This window comes from Strigops habroptila, chromosome 4 (genome assembly GCF_004027225.2).
Source record: "Strigops habroptila isolate Jane chromosome 4, bStrHab1.2.pri, whole genome shotgun sequence".
NCBI classification, from domain to species: domain Eukaryota; kingdom Metazoa; phylum Chordata; class Aves; order Psittaciformes; family Psittacidae; genus Strigops; species Strigops habroptila.
In genome coordinates, this window is record NC_046358.1 from 35,592,641 (window position 1) to 35,608,160 (window position 15,520).

General features: G+C 42.3%; 1 protein-coding gene across 12 annotated transcripts in view; it reads right to left on the reverse strand.

The window, feature by feature from the left end:
• Positions 1 to 1,262: 1,262 nt before the first annotated feature.
• GPATCH2L (G-patch domain containing 2 like) overlaps positions 1,263 to 15,520 on the reverse strand; it is a 46,398-nt gene continuing 32,140 nt past the window's right edge. For all 12 annotated transcript variants that reach the window (XR_003990918.1, XR_003990917.1, XM_030482536.1 and 9 more), the window contains one exon: positions 1,263 to 13,398. Coding sequence is in view for 10 of the 12 variants with exons in the window: in XM_030482536.1 (XP_030338396.1) it covers positions 13,226 to 13,398 (173 nt within the window). In the remaining 2 variants the exon portion in view is untranslated. The remainder of the gene's footprint in view (positions 13,399 to 15,520) is intronic.

Here is a 15,520-nt window from a genome sequence, read left to right on the forward strand (position 1 = left end):
CTCTCCCGCTTCTTAAATATGTTATCCCAGAGGCACTACCACCATCGCTGATGGGCTCAGCTTTGGCCAGCAGAAGGTCCATCTTGGAGCTGGCATTGGCTCTGTCAGACACGGGAAACTCCTGGCAGCTTCTCACAGAAGCCACCCCTATATCCCCCCCAGTACCAAAACTTTGCCATGCAAAACCAATACAATATGTAAACACAAGAAACCTGCGGCGTAGAGTCCTGCAGCCTACCAAGGTGGTCAGAAGGGTGGGAAATGCCACCTGTCCCAGGGTAGCACTGTGGCAGCCTCTGCAGTGTTTGAGTCCCTCTCCCCTTTCTTGCAAATCAGATCCTGCACTCCTCATTCCCACTCCTTGTTGTCTCCACAGTACCTGAAAGGTCCAGCAAGGGATAAATGGTTCACAAAAGCTCCCCTTGCCGCTCTTGTTTGCATAGGTTCCTTTCATGGTGACACTGAACAGTCAGGAAAGAAAACACAAAGCTGCTTTCACTGACCATACAGCACTCAGCACTAAGATTGTCTTCACTCTGGCTTTCTCAAGTTGGGAATGTGTGTTTCTCCTTAGGGTGGTGGGGTGGGTGAGTCCAAGCACTTGCAAATTATGTGGTGAAGCAGGGTGAAGAAAAGTCCTAAGGCAATGTAGACAAACCTCTCAGGAAGCTGGTGTCAAAATTGCTAGTGACACAGGAGTGTCAGAACTGACATTAGTTTAGCAGAACCACGGTTTGCCATCACTGCCCCTGCAGGCAGCCTGTGAGGAAGAAGCTACACCACTTCTCAAAGTAAGATTTCTTCAACTAGGTTCAATTTTAAGTGTGTTTTGCAAAATCCATGTTTTGTCTGCCTAATGGCAGCAAATCCTGACTAAGATCTGCTCTTGTTCTCAGCTTTAGATACCTCCCTGTTGCTCCCCAACTAGCAATGAACGAGATTAATGTCATTTGGCATTTTGAAACACTATGTTTCATTAAAAATATTTTCAAGTATCTTGCTTTACTTCAGTAGAGAACAAAACTTGTACCCTCAGATTTGGAATACCCTCCATTTAGATGTGAGAAGTCTACTTATATTCATTTGTAGTTTCAGTTGATTCTCTGAGCTGGAAAAGTATGAAGCAAGCATGGTCTGAAAAAGATCAAAGTAGATATAAGCCACCACAGTCAGGCCTGTTACTGAATTTACCACCAGCTATTCAAACTGAACTGAGAAAATTCTCACCCCTTGGGTGTAAAATTAAGGACGTGTGAACAAGAACCATTCAGCTTTTTTTAATAGAAATGCCTCCAATTATCAAATTAAATGCTTCATTACTCAGAAAAAAAAAACCAAAAATGCAAGTAGGTGGAAGACTGAACCAGCTCATCATGATTTTGAGAGACCTGACACTTTTGACTGTTACCCGTAATTGATGATGTTTGCCAAATCTGGGCACTTCCCATAACAGAATCTATTGTTAAAAGCACTTTTCTCCTTGCTCCAAACAAAAATCAGCACAGTTCACCAGGAACACTTCCCAATTCTCACAGATGTAACTTGCAGGAGAGAGAGGAAAATCATCACTTTTAAAAATTGAAACCACCACCACCCCCCCAATATAGCGAATTTCTGAAGGAGCTTGATCTTTTTGTTTAAAAACAATCAACTTGGGATCCAGTTTTTACGATTTATTCCTTGGAACAGTTAATGTAGAGGGAGTCCTTTTTTGTTCCTTTCACAAATGTGCATAACTTTCAACACTGGGACACATATATATGCAGAAAAAAATCTGAAGTCCACTGCTCACTTGATCTTTGAGGCCACTGCTTCAAAAGAATGATGCCAATCTATCTTAAAAAGATGTTAGCGTTGGCAAATGAATAGATATCCATTAAACTATCAGTTGAGACTTACCTGCTTATTTAAATGAAATCCCTTTTGGGGCTGGGCAGATCCAAAGCAGCGACTCAGAGGTGAAAGGCTACTTATAAAACTAGAATTGTTTCAAATTCCAAACAGGGAGCATCTCACTTGTCTAGAGACAATGTCACGACAAACTGGGAAACAAAATCATTGCAAAAACCGAAGAATGGACATGATAAATTACCTCAAATCCTTCACTCAAGTTTGCAATTCAAAGGGAGAAAAGCATAGTAACTCCCTATAGACCTTCAGGTTACAGTTTATACTTAAGGAAACGGTCAAGGAAGCATGCAGATTAATGGACATTCCAGTACTGTAAATCTAGTTAGATGTCCATGAAACCTCTCTTCTCCCATTCTCGACTCAGTTTGCTTTATGTCAGATAAAACACTTCTTTCATATTTTGATTTATTTCCAGTTTCTGTATCAGAACAAAGATTCTGCAAGAGCGCTGTTCAGAGAATACACGTTTAAGACAAAGGAATACAAGCAAGAATCCTTATGTATACGTTACCCCCAAAACAGAGCCCTAAGAACCCAAAGTCCAATCCCTATCAATCAGTTAAATCTTATGACCACATAAAATATTTGGGACATGCACAATGCAGCTCTTAAAGATTTTGAGCAGACCTGTTTGTTAACTATCTCTAAGTTAGTCCTCTGGGACAGGAGGAAGAAGCTAGAATGCAACTGATGGTGGCTTTGGCTGTCTAGTGTTGCTGAATGCAAGAGAAAATTCCTTGGCTTCAGCAGTGTCCAGGGGCTCTGCTAAGGCCAGACCAGTCTCAGTTCATGGCACTCTTACAAGAGCTTCCAGCAATGAGTTCTCGCATACACCAATCTGGGCAACAAAACCAAATGCTATCATGGGACTTTAACACTATGTCCAGTTCTTAAGATCTGAAGCAACAATTCAAATGTGGCACTACTCCATCAATGGAATTTTACATTCATTTTGAAACAAAGGTATAGCATAATGTATTTTAAAGTTGAAAAAGCTGAGCAAGTCATCACTCCCTAATGTTACAGAACACAGTACCAGAAAGCTGCTTCCTCTAATCACATTATCTCCTCTCAGATGAGTGCAGAAGAGCTCTTCCTTTTGGAGAAACCTACAATCTACTCCTTTGGTATGATAGTGAAGGCTACAGGCTACCAAAAGGGCTGTACTACAAGCAGGCATCCTTCCTTACATGCCATGAGGGGGAAAAGCAGAAGCAATAGCTATAGTGATTAAAAAAGATATTGCATATTTTTTTTGGCAATTATCCTGTCGAGGTAATAAGGCCACTCATGCTCTCCCTCATTTGTTTCTGATTTCAGTGCAATGCACAGGCAGTTCACACAGCTGAGAGAATGAACTGAGACAGAGCTACTGAAAGCTGAACGTGTACACAGGGAACGCTAGCCCAAAGCAGCAGAACTCTAGCTGCCAGTACAGCAAGAAAGGGGGAATCCTCACCAAGGATGCTCCTCAACTGAGTGATCATGTAGGTTCTGAAGACTGTACATTCATATGTCATTATAGTACTCACAGATAAACTTGCATGCAGAAATGACACTTCATGTCAGTTGGCACAGATAATTTTTTTCTAACCTCACCTTCCCATACGTATTTCATGACAATCTTTTGTTAATACCATAAAACTTCCATCACCATCACTTTTCCCTATGTTTGCCAAAACACTTTGCTTTTTTCAACAGATCTCTATCATGTTGGAAAAAGTCTTCTGTCTTCTCTGAGATTCTAAACTAGAAGGAGCTATCATTTCATGTAGACTGTACTTCACTATAAAACTGACCATTCAATGTCTTTTAGATGCCTATTTATTTCAATGGCTTATATTTGGCTACAACATTCCTTCCATAAAGCTGCTGTCTACAAATTGAAGCTTGAAGATACACAGAAGCTACTGCTTTCCACAGTACTTTGTTCCAATGATTAATCTGTCCTCATTGTTAAAATCTCATACCCCATTTCTAACTTGAATTGATTTGGCTTTAGCTTTAAGTTCGTTTTTATGCCAATCTGCACAAGACAAGAGACACTTTATTACCTAGTATTTCCATTTCCATAAAGAACTGTCTACCACACAGGCAAGACAACTCTGATCCTCTTCTGATAAAACTACACAGACTGAGCTCTTAAGTATTCCAACTTACAAAAACTGTCAGTCCAAAACTGCACTGCAATTCAGCCAAAGGAAATGCAGTGCATTTTGGAATAAATTAAAAAAAAAATAAAATAAATTATTTCTAGGATCATGTGCAGTGGTAAGAACTATAGCTTTTGAGTCAAGTGCCTGAATATCACTTTTATGGTAGTGTTACAGCAGTGTTTGGGCAGCAAAGGCTAGCATGATGTTTGGATTTATGAGTATATGAGCCTGAACAGCAATAGGGAAGCAAGTGTTCCTGCTGCTGTAAAGAATACTCTTAAGCACAGACACTAGAGCTGAATGCAGATGGATGTGGAATACATTATTAAAGGTTAAATGACAAGTTTTACAGTGTGAAGCTTACGAAAAATTAGTTACACGGGTTAGTGGATTACATAAGATTTGTTGACTGGGTATAGGTAGTTATACATGACAAAGAAGCCTAAATTGTAAAGGAAGAAAAAGACTTCTCATCAAGAGAAGATGCAATTTCCTTATGAAGAGGGTAATTAGTAAGAAAAATTATTACCGAGAAAGATGAGCTAATCCTTACTTGACGTTTTTAAAGTCAGATTACATGTCCTTCTAAAAATATAATTAAATCCAGTTGCAGGATAAATACTATAGCCAAAAGGTTCACAACAGTTTTTTCCAGCCTTGAAGAACGACCTTGTGTATCTTTTTGAGGCAGGACACTGGGCTAAGAGAACATCAAAGGAAAGTATCACCATATAAATACTTTGTCCTTACTAAGGACAAAGGATGCCCCCTATGTATCCAAACCCAGCCACTGTGAGAAACAGACTACCAAGCCAGACAGACCTTTGGTGGGCCCCAGCACAGCCTTTCTTATGCTATTCATGCCATTTCCTTCAGAGGTTACAAGGAAAAGAGGACAGCTTTGCAAAACCCTGATGATCCTCATAATACTGGCAGCTTTAAGACAATGAATACTCTAGGTCATGAACACAGGGCTCAACAAATTTTTTTCTGATTACTGTCTGCAGGTATATATATTTTGCATTATTGTCTTGTAACGGGCTGTGCCAGTCCATTTTCCATTTGTACCAACTCTTTGAATTGGCACAAGACTTCTCTTTTCCTACTATGCCAGTTAATGTATCTTTGTCAATTCGCTGGAGTCACACTAATGGCTGGGTTTGCAGTTGGGAAGGCATTTTACCCATGCTGAAGTTGAGAAGGATGTTGAATGTTCCGTCTGTCTCCACAACAGTCTGTATGTCACCTGACTGAAGGCCAGGCATGCACATTCCCTGGAGACATAAAAGGCCAGCCTGGATGTGAGCAACCCGATCCAGTTGAAGATGTCCCTGCTCATTACAGGGGGTTGGACTAGATGACCTTTGAAGGTCCCTTCCAACCCAAATTATTCTGTGATTCTATGACCTTATGTACCAGTCTCCCCGCACTTGCCTATAGCACTCTTAAGAGTTTACTCTCTTAAGAATTAAACACTTTGGTATAATTAAGATATTACGTTCTCTACGTTAAGTTTAATCCTTGTACTGGGTAAAAGTTAATGGGTTAAGATAATCTTACCTTGCCTTTGTATAGCAAGTGGTCCCTTATACTTTATGCCTTAAGAAGCATTACCGTATTTTTCCCCACATTTGATGGTACAAAAGCAGGATGTCTCAAGCACAAAACACAAACTGAAATAGAATGCAGGGGACAAAGACACAGCAATGCAGAATCACAATGAGAACAGAAGTTTGTCCTCCTTTTATAGTCTCCTAACAGACTATTAAAATACATTTTCTGAACAAATGACTAGTGGCATTTTTCACTTTTGCTTCACTGAAATGTTCTCTGATTACAAAACTGTTCTTCAGGACAAGAGAAAGTTCTTACCCATTTTATAGAATTCCTTTTCGATATTCAGGCACACACATTATTTTCTGTAGCATCTTGTTTCTCCATTACAGAAAGGGTTACAATAAGAGCGGTACACTTCACCCTTCTTGATGCCCTTCCTCAAATTTCCCTTCTCATCCTCTGTGCACTGAGCAGGTCTCTGCAACATCCACAAAGCAACAGCATGAGCTTCTACAGTTGGAAGGTCAGCACTAAGGGACTCAATGTCATTATTCAGGAATGCTGGCAAGACACACCTCTGCATACCACAGTCATGAAGCTAATCTATCATTCAGTAGTACTAGTCCCAGTCTCTTACAACTTTCTTTCCCGCCACTCTTTTGTTGCCTTCTTCAATCTTTACTGTACCTTACCTTAAAATCACAAATCCATCAGGCCAGAAACTCCATTCTTTTAATCTGCACTTCTCCATTACTTCCCAGATTGGGCATTAAGCCTCACTAGAATTACTGGAAATGTGTGAAGAACAACTAGTAAATGTGCTTCTCGCAGCTCCTGACTTCTCTTTTACTGAAGGTCCATCTTCCCCCAGTAAACAAATAAAACCCCATTTGTGAAAGTACATCATTATAAGACTAGTCTCTGTTGTCTGTGAAAAGCTGTGGCAATTGCACAAGGTCCCTGGTGACAGGAAGGGGTATGTATCATGTCACCTTTCTAAAAAGCCAGGAAGGAGGATGTGGGGAATGAAAGGCTAGTCAGCCCTACCTTCGTGCCTTGTAGCTTTATGGAGCAAGTTCTGGAAGCCATTTCCAGGAATACAAAGGACAAGAAGGTGACTAGGAACAGGCCACCAGATTAAACAAGGGAAAATCATGCCTACAAACCTGACTACCTTCTGTGATGAAATGGCAGGCTCTGTGGATGTATATAGAGCAGTGGATGCTGTATACATTGACTTCAGTAAGCCTCTTGATGCAGTATGTATATGTGTGTGTATATATATGTATATGCGCTAAATGGGGGAGCTATGGACTCTGGACTGGATGTCACCCAGTAAGAACGGTAAGTGAGAAACTTTCAGGAATAATGATTAATGGTTTGAAATCTGCATGATGGTCACCTACGAAAAGCATGGCCCAAAAAGACAATACTGGAATTGATACTGTTCGGTGATCCTTAGTGATCTGGTTGAAAGAGACAGAACATACTCTCAACAAGATCAGAAATAAAATGATGTTGGGGAGGGGAGACATTGATATGCTGGAGGGTGGGGGTTCCACCCAGAGGGACCTTTAAAGACAGAAACTTCATTAAGTTCATGAATAGAACAGTTCAGTTTGAAGGGACCTACAATGATCATTAGTCCAACTGCCTGACCATTTCAGGGCTGACCAAAAGTGAATTACATTATTAAGAGAATTGTCCAAATGCCTCTTTAACACTGACAGTCATGGGGCATTGACCACCTCTCCAGGAAGTCTGCTCCAGTGTTTGACCATCCTCCCTGAATAAAAGTGTTTCCTAATGTCAAGTCTGAACCTCCCCTGGTGCAGCTTTGAAGCATTCCCATGTATCCAATCACTGGACACAGGGAGAAATGATCAGCACCTCACTTTCCACCTCCCCTCCTCAGGAATCTGTAGAGAGCAATGAGGTCACTCCTCAGCGTCATTTCTCCAAACTAAACAACCCCAGAGCCCTCAGCCTCTTCCCATAGGACATGCCTTCCAGCCCCTTCACCAATCTTATTGCCCTCCTCTGGACACATTCACACATCCTTCTGAAATTGCAGCGCCCAGGGCTGTGCACAGCACTCAAGGCGAGGCCAACAGTGAATACAGTGGGATAATCACCTCTTTTGACCGGCTGGTTATACTGTGTTTGATGCACCCCAGGATACTGTTTGCCCTCTTGGCTGCCAGAGTGCACTGCTCTATTGAGCCTGCTGTCAACCAGCACTCCCAGATCCCTTTCAGCAAGGCTGATCTCCAGCCACTTCTCTCCCTTGTGTCCAGCATTACTCCATCCCAGGTGCAGAATCCAGCATTTTTTCTTGTTAGATTTCATCTCCCATTAATCATAGCCTAATGCTCTAATCTATCTAGATCCCTCTGCAAAGCCTCTTCTCCCTTGAGAGGGACAAAAGTACCTCCCAGTTTGATATCGTCAGCAAACTTGCTAATGGTGCATTCAACTCCTGCATCCAAATCATTGATAAAAAAAACACTGACTAGAATTGTTCCTAGAATTGAACCCTGAGGAATACTGCTTGTGATCGGTTGCCAGTCAGACATAGCCCCATTCACCACAATCTTTTGAGCCCTGCCGTTCACCCAGCACACTGTGTACCTGCTCATCTCAGTTGGACAACTTGTCCAGAAGGATGCCATGAGGGACAGTATCAAAAGCCTTACTAAAATCCAGAAAAACTGCATCCACCACCTTCTCTTCATCCCTTTGGCAGGTGACCTTATCGTAGAAGGGTATCAAATTAGTTAAACAGAACTTCCCCTTTGTGAACCCATGCTGACTGTGCCTGATGACTGCATTGTCCTTTAAATGTCTTTCAGTAGCACCCAGTATGATCTTCCCTGTAATTTTTCCAGGTACTGAAATTAGACTAACAGGCCTGCAGTTTCTTGGGTCTTCTCTCAAGCCCTTATTGTAACATATAGCCTATAACAACACTCACTAGCTTCCAGTCAGCAGGGACCTTCCCAGGACCCCAAGACCTTTGGTAGATGATTAAGAGGGGTCTTGTTGCAACATCCACTAGTTCCTTCAGCACTCTGGGATGAATTCCATTCAGCCTCATGGACTTCAGCTGATACAACTGGTCCCTTACAATTTCACTGTCCGCAAATGGAAAGTCACTGTTCCCACACTTGTGGTCCTCCAACTCAGAGAACTGGGCAGCCCAAGATGTGTCAGTATTATTAGAGACTGAGGCAAAAAAAGCATTGAATGCCTCCACCTTTTTTCCATCCCAATTTTTCACATGACCATCTTCACCAAGTATCAGTCCAATGCTTTCCTTAGACCTCCTCTTGCTATTAATGTACTTCAAAAAGCCTTTGTTGTTGTCTGATACAACACTGGCCAGTTCCAACTCCAAGCTTTGGCCTTTTGTGTCTTCTCCCTGCATATGCAAACCACAGCCCGCCAGAGGAGGGCCACAAAAACGATCATAGGGCTGGGGCACCTCTCGTACAAATACAGGCTCAGAGGGTTGGGCTTGTTCAGCCTGGAGAAGAGAAGGCTCTGGAAAGACCTCAGGGCAGCTTCCAGTGCATAAAGTGGCCTACAAGAAACCCGGAGAGGGACTTTTTACAATTGTGTGTAGTGATAGGACAAGGGGAAATGGCTTTAAACTGAAAGAGGGTAGACTTATATTAGATATGAGGAATAAGTTATTTACTGTGACGGTGGTGAGCCACTGGAACAGGCTGACCAAAAAAGTTGTGGCTGCCCCATCCCTGGCAGTGTTCAAGGCCAGGTTGGATGGGGCTTTGAGAAACTCGGTCTAGTGGAAGGTGTCCCTGCCCATGGCATAGGGATTGGAACTAGATGATCTTTAAAGGTCCCTTCCAACCCAAACCATTCTATGATTCTATAATCTTCCTGCAAATCCTGACCTTGCTTCCCAGGACCATACAATTTCTTTTTCCTCCTGAGTTCCAAGAGGAATGCCCTGTTCAGCCAACCTGGTCTTCTGTGCTGCTTGCTGGACTTTCAACACAAAGCAACTGCCTGCTCTCCAGCTTTTAAAAGGGGGTTCTTAAAAACTGACCATTACTCATGGATCCCTAAGCCCTCAGAAGCAGATCTGCAGGGGACACTGCTAACTAGCTCACTAGTAGCTTAAAGTTAGCTCTCTTGAAATCCAGGGTAGCAACTGTGCTGACCATTTTTCTCATTATATCAAAATTTTTAAACTGAACTATTTTGTGATCTCTGCAGCCGATACAGCCACCTACACTCACATCTCCCACAAGTCCTTCTCTATTCACAAATAACAAGTCCAGAAGGGCATCTTTCCTAGTTGACTCACTGAGTACTTACAGGAAATTACCTTCACCAGACAAGAAATTATCTTTAACATACTTCAGGAATTTCCCAGACTTGCCTGTCACATCAGTATGGTATTCCCAGTTGATACCTGGGAAGTTGAAGTGTTCGATAACGACAAGAAGAGAAGACAATTAGAGAGAAGACAAGCCTGGAAAAATTCTGAGGAGTCCTGGTGGACAAGAAGCAGAATATGAGTGAGCTGTGTATCTTTGAAGCAATAATCACATACTGGACCGCCTTAGTAGAAGTATGGCTACCAAATCAAGGCATGATATTATTTCTTTCTACTCAAGTAATCCACATCTGAAGCACCGTGTCCTTCACTGCAAATACTGTGAGCACACTGTGTGTTCTAAGGAATCTGCCTTAGAGGAAAAGAGACAGAACAGTGCACGTAGTTCATCTAAGAATGCTGAAGATATTCAAATCTGTATCAAGCTACTTCAGTCTGAAGATAAATTTTGATAAATATCCTGGAGTAACAAGTACATGATTCATTTAGCTTGTCTGCCACTCAGGAGAAATCAAGTTTGGTTGAGAACCTGACTGACCTGTAAATGGATTCTAACCTAGAAACAGGAAAGACAGGGCAACTACAAGAACTTGAGTCTCCTGGCACTTCCAGAAAGTTGCCATGGCAGGAAGTATGGCTTACCAAGGCAAGACCTGCCACAGTTACTCTTCAGTACTGCCATAGGTACATTCAACCTTTAAAGACAAGAAGACCTCCTAGGAGCTCAGAACCTTCATAAGGGCTTAACCAGATGAACAGTGCTACTGACACCAATAGGAAAATCTGATAAGTTATCTTTCCTGCTCCTAGAGAAAATCATGTGAAGCCTGGCAACCCCTCCACTGCCACAATGAAGATTCCCAAACACCTCTCTTATAAAAGTTTTAAAACTGTCCTGACACCACAGAAGAAACAGAACTACTCTGAACAACACTCAGAATGTAGCAGGATATAACAGAATCTGGTTTAGAAAGCGGAACACAAAGGCCAAAACTTAAAATTTTAGCTAAATGATCAGTAATCTGAAGAAGTTTAATGAAAAGACTCAAACCAAGAGAGGTTGCAGAGAATAAAGCCACTCAATTGCACAAATACATTTTAGAGAACCACCCCCTGTCACTGAAGCAGCCTGAAAGTTAGGTTATGAGGCTGCCAATCCTAAAATATATTTGCAGGTTGTCAGGAGAATGTGACCACCTTTCCCCTTCACTGCGTTCATAAGTACTAGATAGTCAAGCTACTACTCCTCAGGTTTACCTTCTCTTTGAATGTTCTAAATTACAGACCCTCCAGTAATTTCAGTAATCTCCAGGCCCGTACAGTGCCAAGACTTCCTCTGCCACCTCTTAAGCACCACTGCTCAAAATACCTACAAAATAAGACAATTCAATGACTACTTTAAAACAGGAACACTCCTCTCTCCACAAAACCCTTACAGCTTGTTACATAATCCAAACAGACCTCTGTACTCCTTCAGCAAGGTAAAAAGGCTTTCCCTGTTCTAATTAGTTCTAAAAATGTACCACCACCAAAAAAAACAGTTTTGAGAGGGATTTACAATGACAGATCTGGCAGTTTGCTTGGGCTGTGAAATATAAATCCAATTTAGATGTCTCCCCAAGAATAAGTAGGTATTTAGGGGATGAGACACTGACAGTGTGTCTATAGTATAACTATATGTCAATCATGATTTAGCGAGTCATTCAATTTTTGTGTATGTTATGAGCATTTAACATTTTAATAGAGAGTTAAATATAAATCACTGCTTTATATTCTCAACCTCAAGTCTTTCCCTCAGCTATTTCATGATAAGGGAGAGCAGAACACTCTGAAACCACTAAAACCATGCAAATTTTCTTATCTACTTAAAAGTGCTAACTGCACCTCCACATTCAAAATGAAATTTATAAGCTTAAAAGCTATTGTTTGAAAGCTCCACCCAGTACAGAAACCAAAAAAAGTTCTATGCATACAAATATATCCTACTTTTTAAGGACTTCTGAAGCCATGAGGCCATCTGTTCCTTGACACAAGCTATGCAGGAATACATTCTAAAAACATAGCTTAAAATAAGCCTCAGACAGAGTAATTAAAAGTAAGGGGAGTGCGATCAAGAATTCAAGAAAAGAGAGGGAAGAAATCACCATATTCTGCAACACAAAATAACAGGGGAACAAGTGGAAGTGCTATGAAGAGAAGAGAATCTCTTTTGTGTATGCTCCAAAATACAATCATCAGTAGGTGGAGACACCTCTAGAAGAGAGAGCAGACAATACTTTCTGAAGGGAGGGAAGGACTGAGACAGAAGTGGTCTGATCAATACCCAGAATATTCTGAACTCAGGTGATACTTTAAATGGCTTTTTTGTTCAATGGCATGTTAACTTCTATGGCAAGGATCCTTTAGAAACGCTAACAGTCATTTTGTAATTTATACACTGAGAAATTGGAATTTTGTATATCCTCTACCATACTGCAAGGATATTAAGGGCCCAGGTTCCCTTCGAATACACCAGCTTGGACATTTATGTCCAAGTAGTTTTCCCAATTCCTTATCCAGTAGGAGATTTAGGAAAGACCATGCAATACACAAGCAAGACTAAAGACATTCAGAACAAGGGAGAAGGAAAAGGTCTAACAGATCATGCTGCCAGGGAGCCAATGGCAATTTCTGAATGGACAAGCACCGTATTTGCTTCACTAGAAGCAACATGATTTGAGTCCATTAGCACATGGCCTGAAAACATTCTGCTAATGCAGAATTCAGGTTTCATGTTTCAACTTGTTTGCATTCCCTCCTCATTCCCCAGCCAAAAAAACAGGGGGAGACTTTTGCCTCCCTGAGCGGCAGGGGGACTTTCGCCTAAAAAACACTAAATGCACAAACAAGCAACATGTCCAGGGGGTGAATAAAGATCCGAAAACCCAGAAGAATCTGTACAAGACCCAGCATATATGAGCTGGCAGCAGGGAAAGAGATGAATGCATAATAAATACAACAATAGCAAGAATATTTTTAAAAGCTACTGCGGTCCCAACACCAATTACCTTTTTTTTTTAAACACAGATTCACAAACATGGTTTAGGTGTGTAGGGCACACAGATCAGTCTGGATGATGCCAGGCATCACGCGCCAATACTGAAGATTATCACTACCACCAAACAAGATGTTTGGTGGAGACACACAGAGTCAAACACTTCCAAAATCCAAGCTTTTACAGTTGCAATGCTGCTTTTTAGCTGTATCCAGGGCTCTTCTCTGGTGGCATTTTAAAAAAGTTACTGGAGGCAGCAATAGTGGCTTTCTCGGCTGCTGGTGTTTTCCCTGTCGATTCAGAGTTCTGGGATCTCAGGGACGGTGTTGCTGGTAGCTCTGACTCTGCTGCATCCATGTGGACAGATAAAGTTGCTGGAATATAAAATTTCAGGAAAGGGGGAACAGAGGAAGAGAGTAAGAAGGGGCAATAAAAAAAAAAAAGTTAGAGCAAGTGATTTCCAGGCAAATGCCTCATATTTATGTAATTTCTTATATGAAGGTGTTATCTCCCCAAGTTCCTACAAGTTCCTCCACCAAATTCCATTGAAATACAGCTTCTTGATAGCATTAACACCTTTGCTGTAATGACTCTCACATTCAGAACTCCAAGTTCCCAATCCACTAACTAGTTCCTTTAGTCAAAGTTCACGTTGGAAATCAAGAGCTTTAGCTGTCCCATACTTAAACAGAATCAATTCATACTCACTTAACTGAAGATACCTTGATCTCTTTACAAAGATTCAATTAATCTTGTATCTGGGAATTTCAAAAGTCTCTGAAGGCTTGGCAAATTTCAGGTTGCAAAGCTCAGTCAAAGAGGAAAATATACCTCTCCTCCTTACACAGTAAAGGCAGTACCATAAACCTCCACATGTATCTAATATGGCAAATCACCATATTATACCAAGAAGCTACTTGCTAAGCTAGGTTGGAAGCCATTCTCATTTTATCAATACAACCACTACTTCAAAACAGGACAGGCTATAATCAGCAAGAGAGATTTGCAGATCCGTAGCTCAAACCAACACCCACCCAAATTTCCAGAGGAGATAAGAGTTTGCTCCCATTCTCAGTATTCTGAATCACTCAATCTTCAAAAGCAGAACAGGGCAGGATATAAAAAAGTTACTGCCACAGGAGTCTTTGGGGCAACCAGAAGCTTTTTTGAACAAGTTGGTGCTTCAGTATGAATCATAGAATCATAGAATCGTAAGGGTTGGAAAGGACCTTAAGATCATCTAGTTCCAACCCCCCTGCCATGGGCAGGGACACCTTGCCCTAAACCATGTGGCTCAAGGCTCTGTCCAACCTGGCCTTGAACACCGCCAGGGATGGAGCATCCACAACCTCCCTGGGCAACCCATTCCAGTGCTTCACCACCCTCACTGTAAAGAACTTCTTCCTTATATCTAATCTAAACTTCCTCTGTTTAAGTTTGAACCCATTACCCCTTGTCCTACCACTACAGTCCCTAAGGAAGAGTCCCTCCCCAGCATCCTTGTAGACCCCCTTCAGATACTGGAAGGCTGCTATGAGGTCACCAAGCAGCCTTCTCTTCTCCAGGCTGAACAGCCCCAACTTTCTCAGCCTGTCTTCATATGGGAGGTGCTCCAGCCCTCTTATCATCCTCGTGGCCCTCCTCTGGACTCGCTCCAACAGCTCCATGTCCTTTTTATGTTGAGGACACCAGAACTGTACGCAGTACTCCAAGTGGGGTCTCACAAGAGCAGAGTAGAGGGGCAGGATCACCTCCTTCGACCTGCTGGCCACGCTTCTTTTGATGCAGCCCAGGATACGGTTGGCTTTCTGGGCTGCAAGCGCACACTGCCGGCTCATGTTAAGCTTCTTGTCAACCAACACCCCCAAGTCCTTTTCTGCAGGGCTGCTCTGAATCTCTTCTCTGCCCAGCCTGTAGCAGTGCCTGGGGTTGCCCCGACCCAGATGTAGGACCTTGCACTTGCCTTGGTTAAACTTCATAAGGTTGGCATCGGCCCACCTCACAAGCATGTCAAGGTCCCTCTGGATGGCATCCCTTCCCTCCAGCGTATCAACCGAACCACACAGCTTGGTGTCGTCGGCAAACTTGCTGAGGGCGCACTCAATCCCACTGTCCATGTCACCGACAAAGATGTTGAACAGGACCGGTCCCAACACCGATCCCTGAGGGACACCACTCGTTACAGGTTTCCAACTGGACATCGAGCCATTTACCACAACTCTTTGCGTGCGGCCATCGAGCCAGTTTTTTATCCACCGAGTGGTCCATCTATCAAATTGATGTCTCTCCAATTTAGAGACAAGGATGTCATGTGGGACAGTGTCGAATGCTTTGCACAAGTCCAGGTAGATGACATCAACTGCTCTGCCGCTGTCCATCAGTTCCGTGGCTCCATCATAGAAGGCCACCAAATTGGTCAGGCAGGATTTCCCCTTAGTGAAGCCATGTTGGCTGTCACCAACCACCTCGTTGTTTTTCATGTGCCTTAGCATGTTT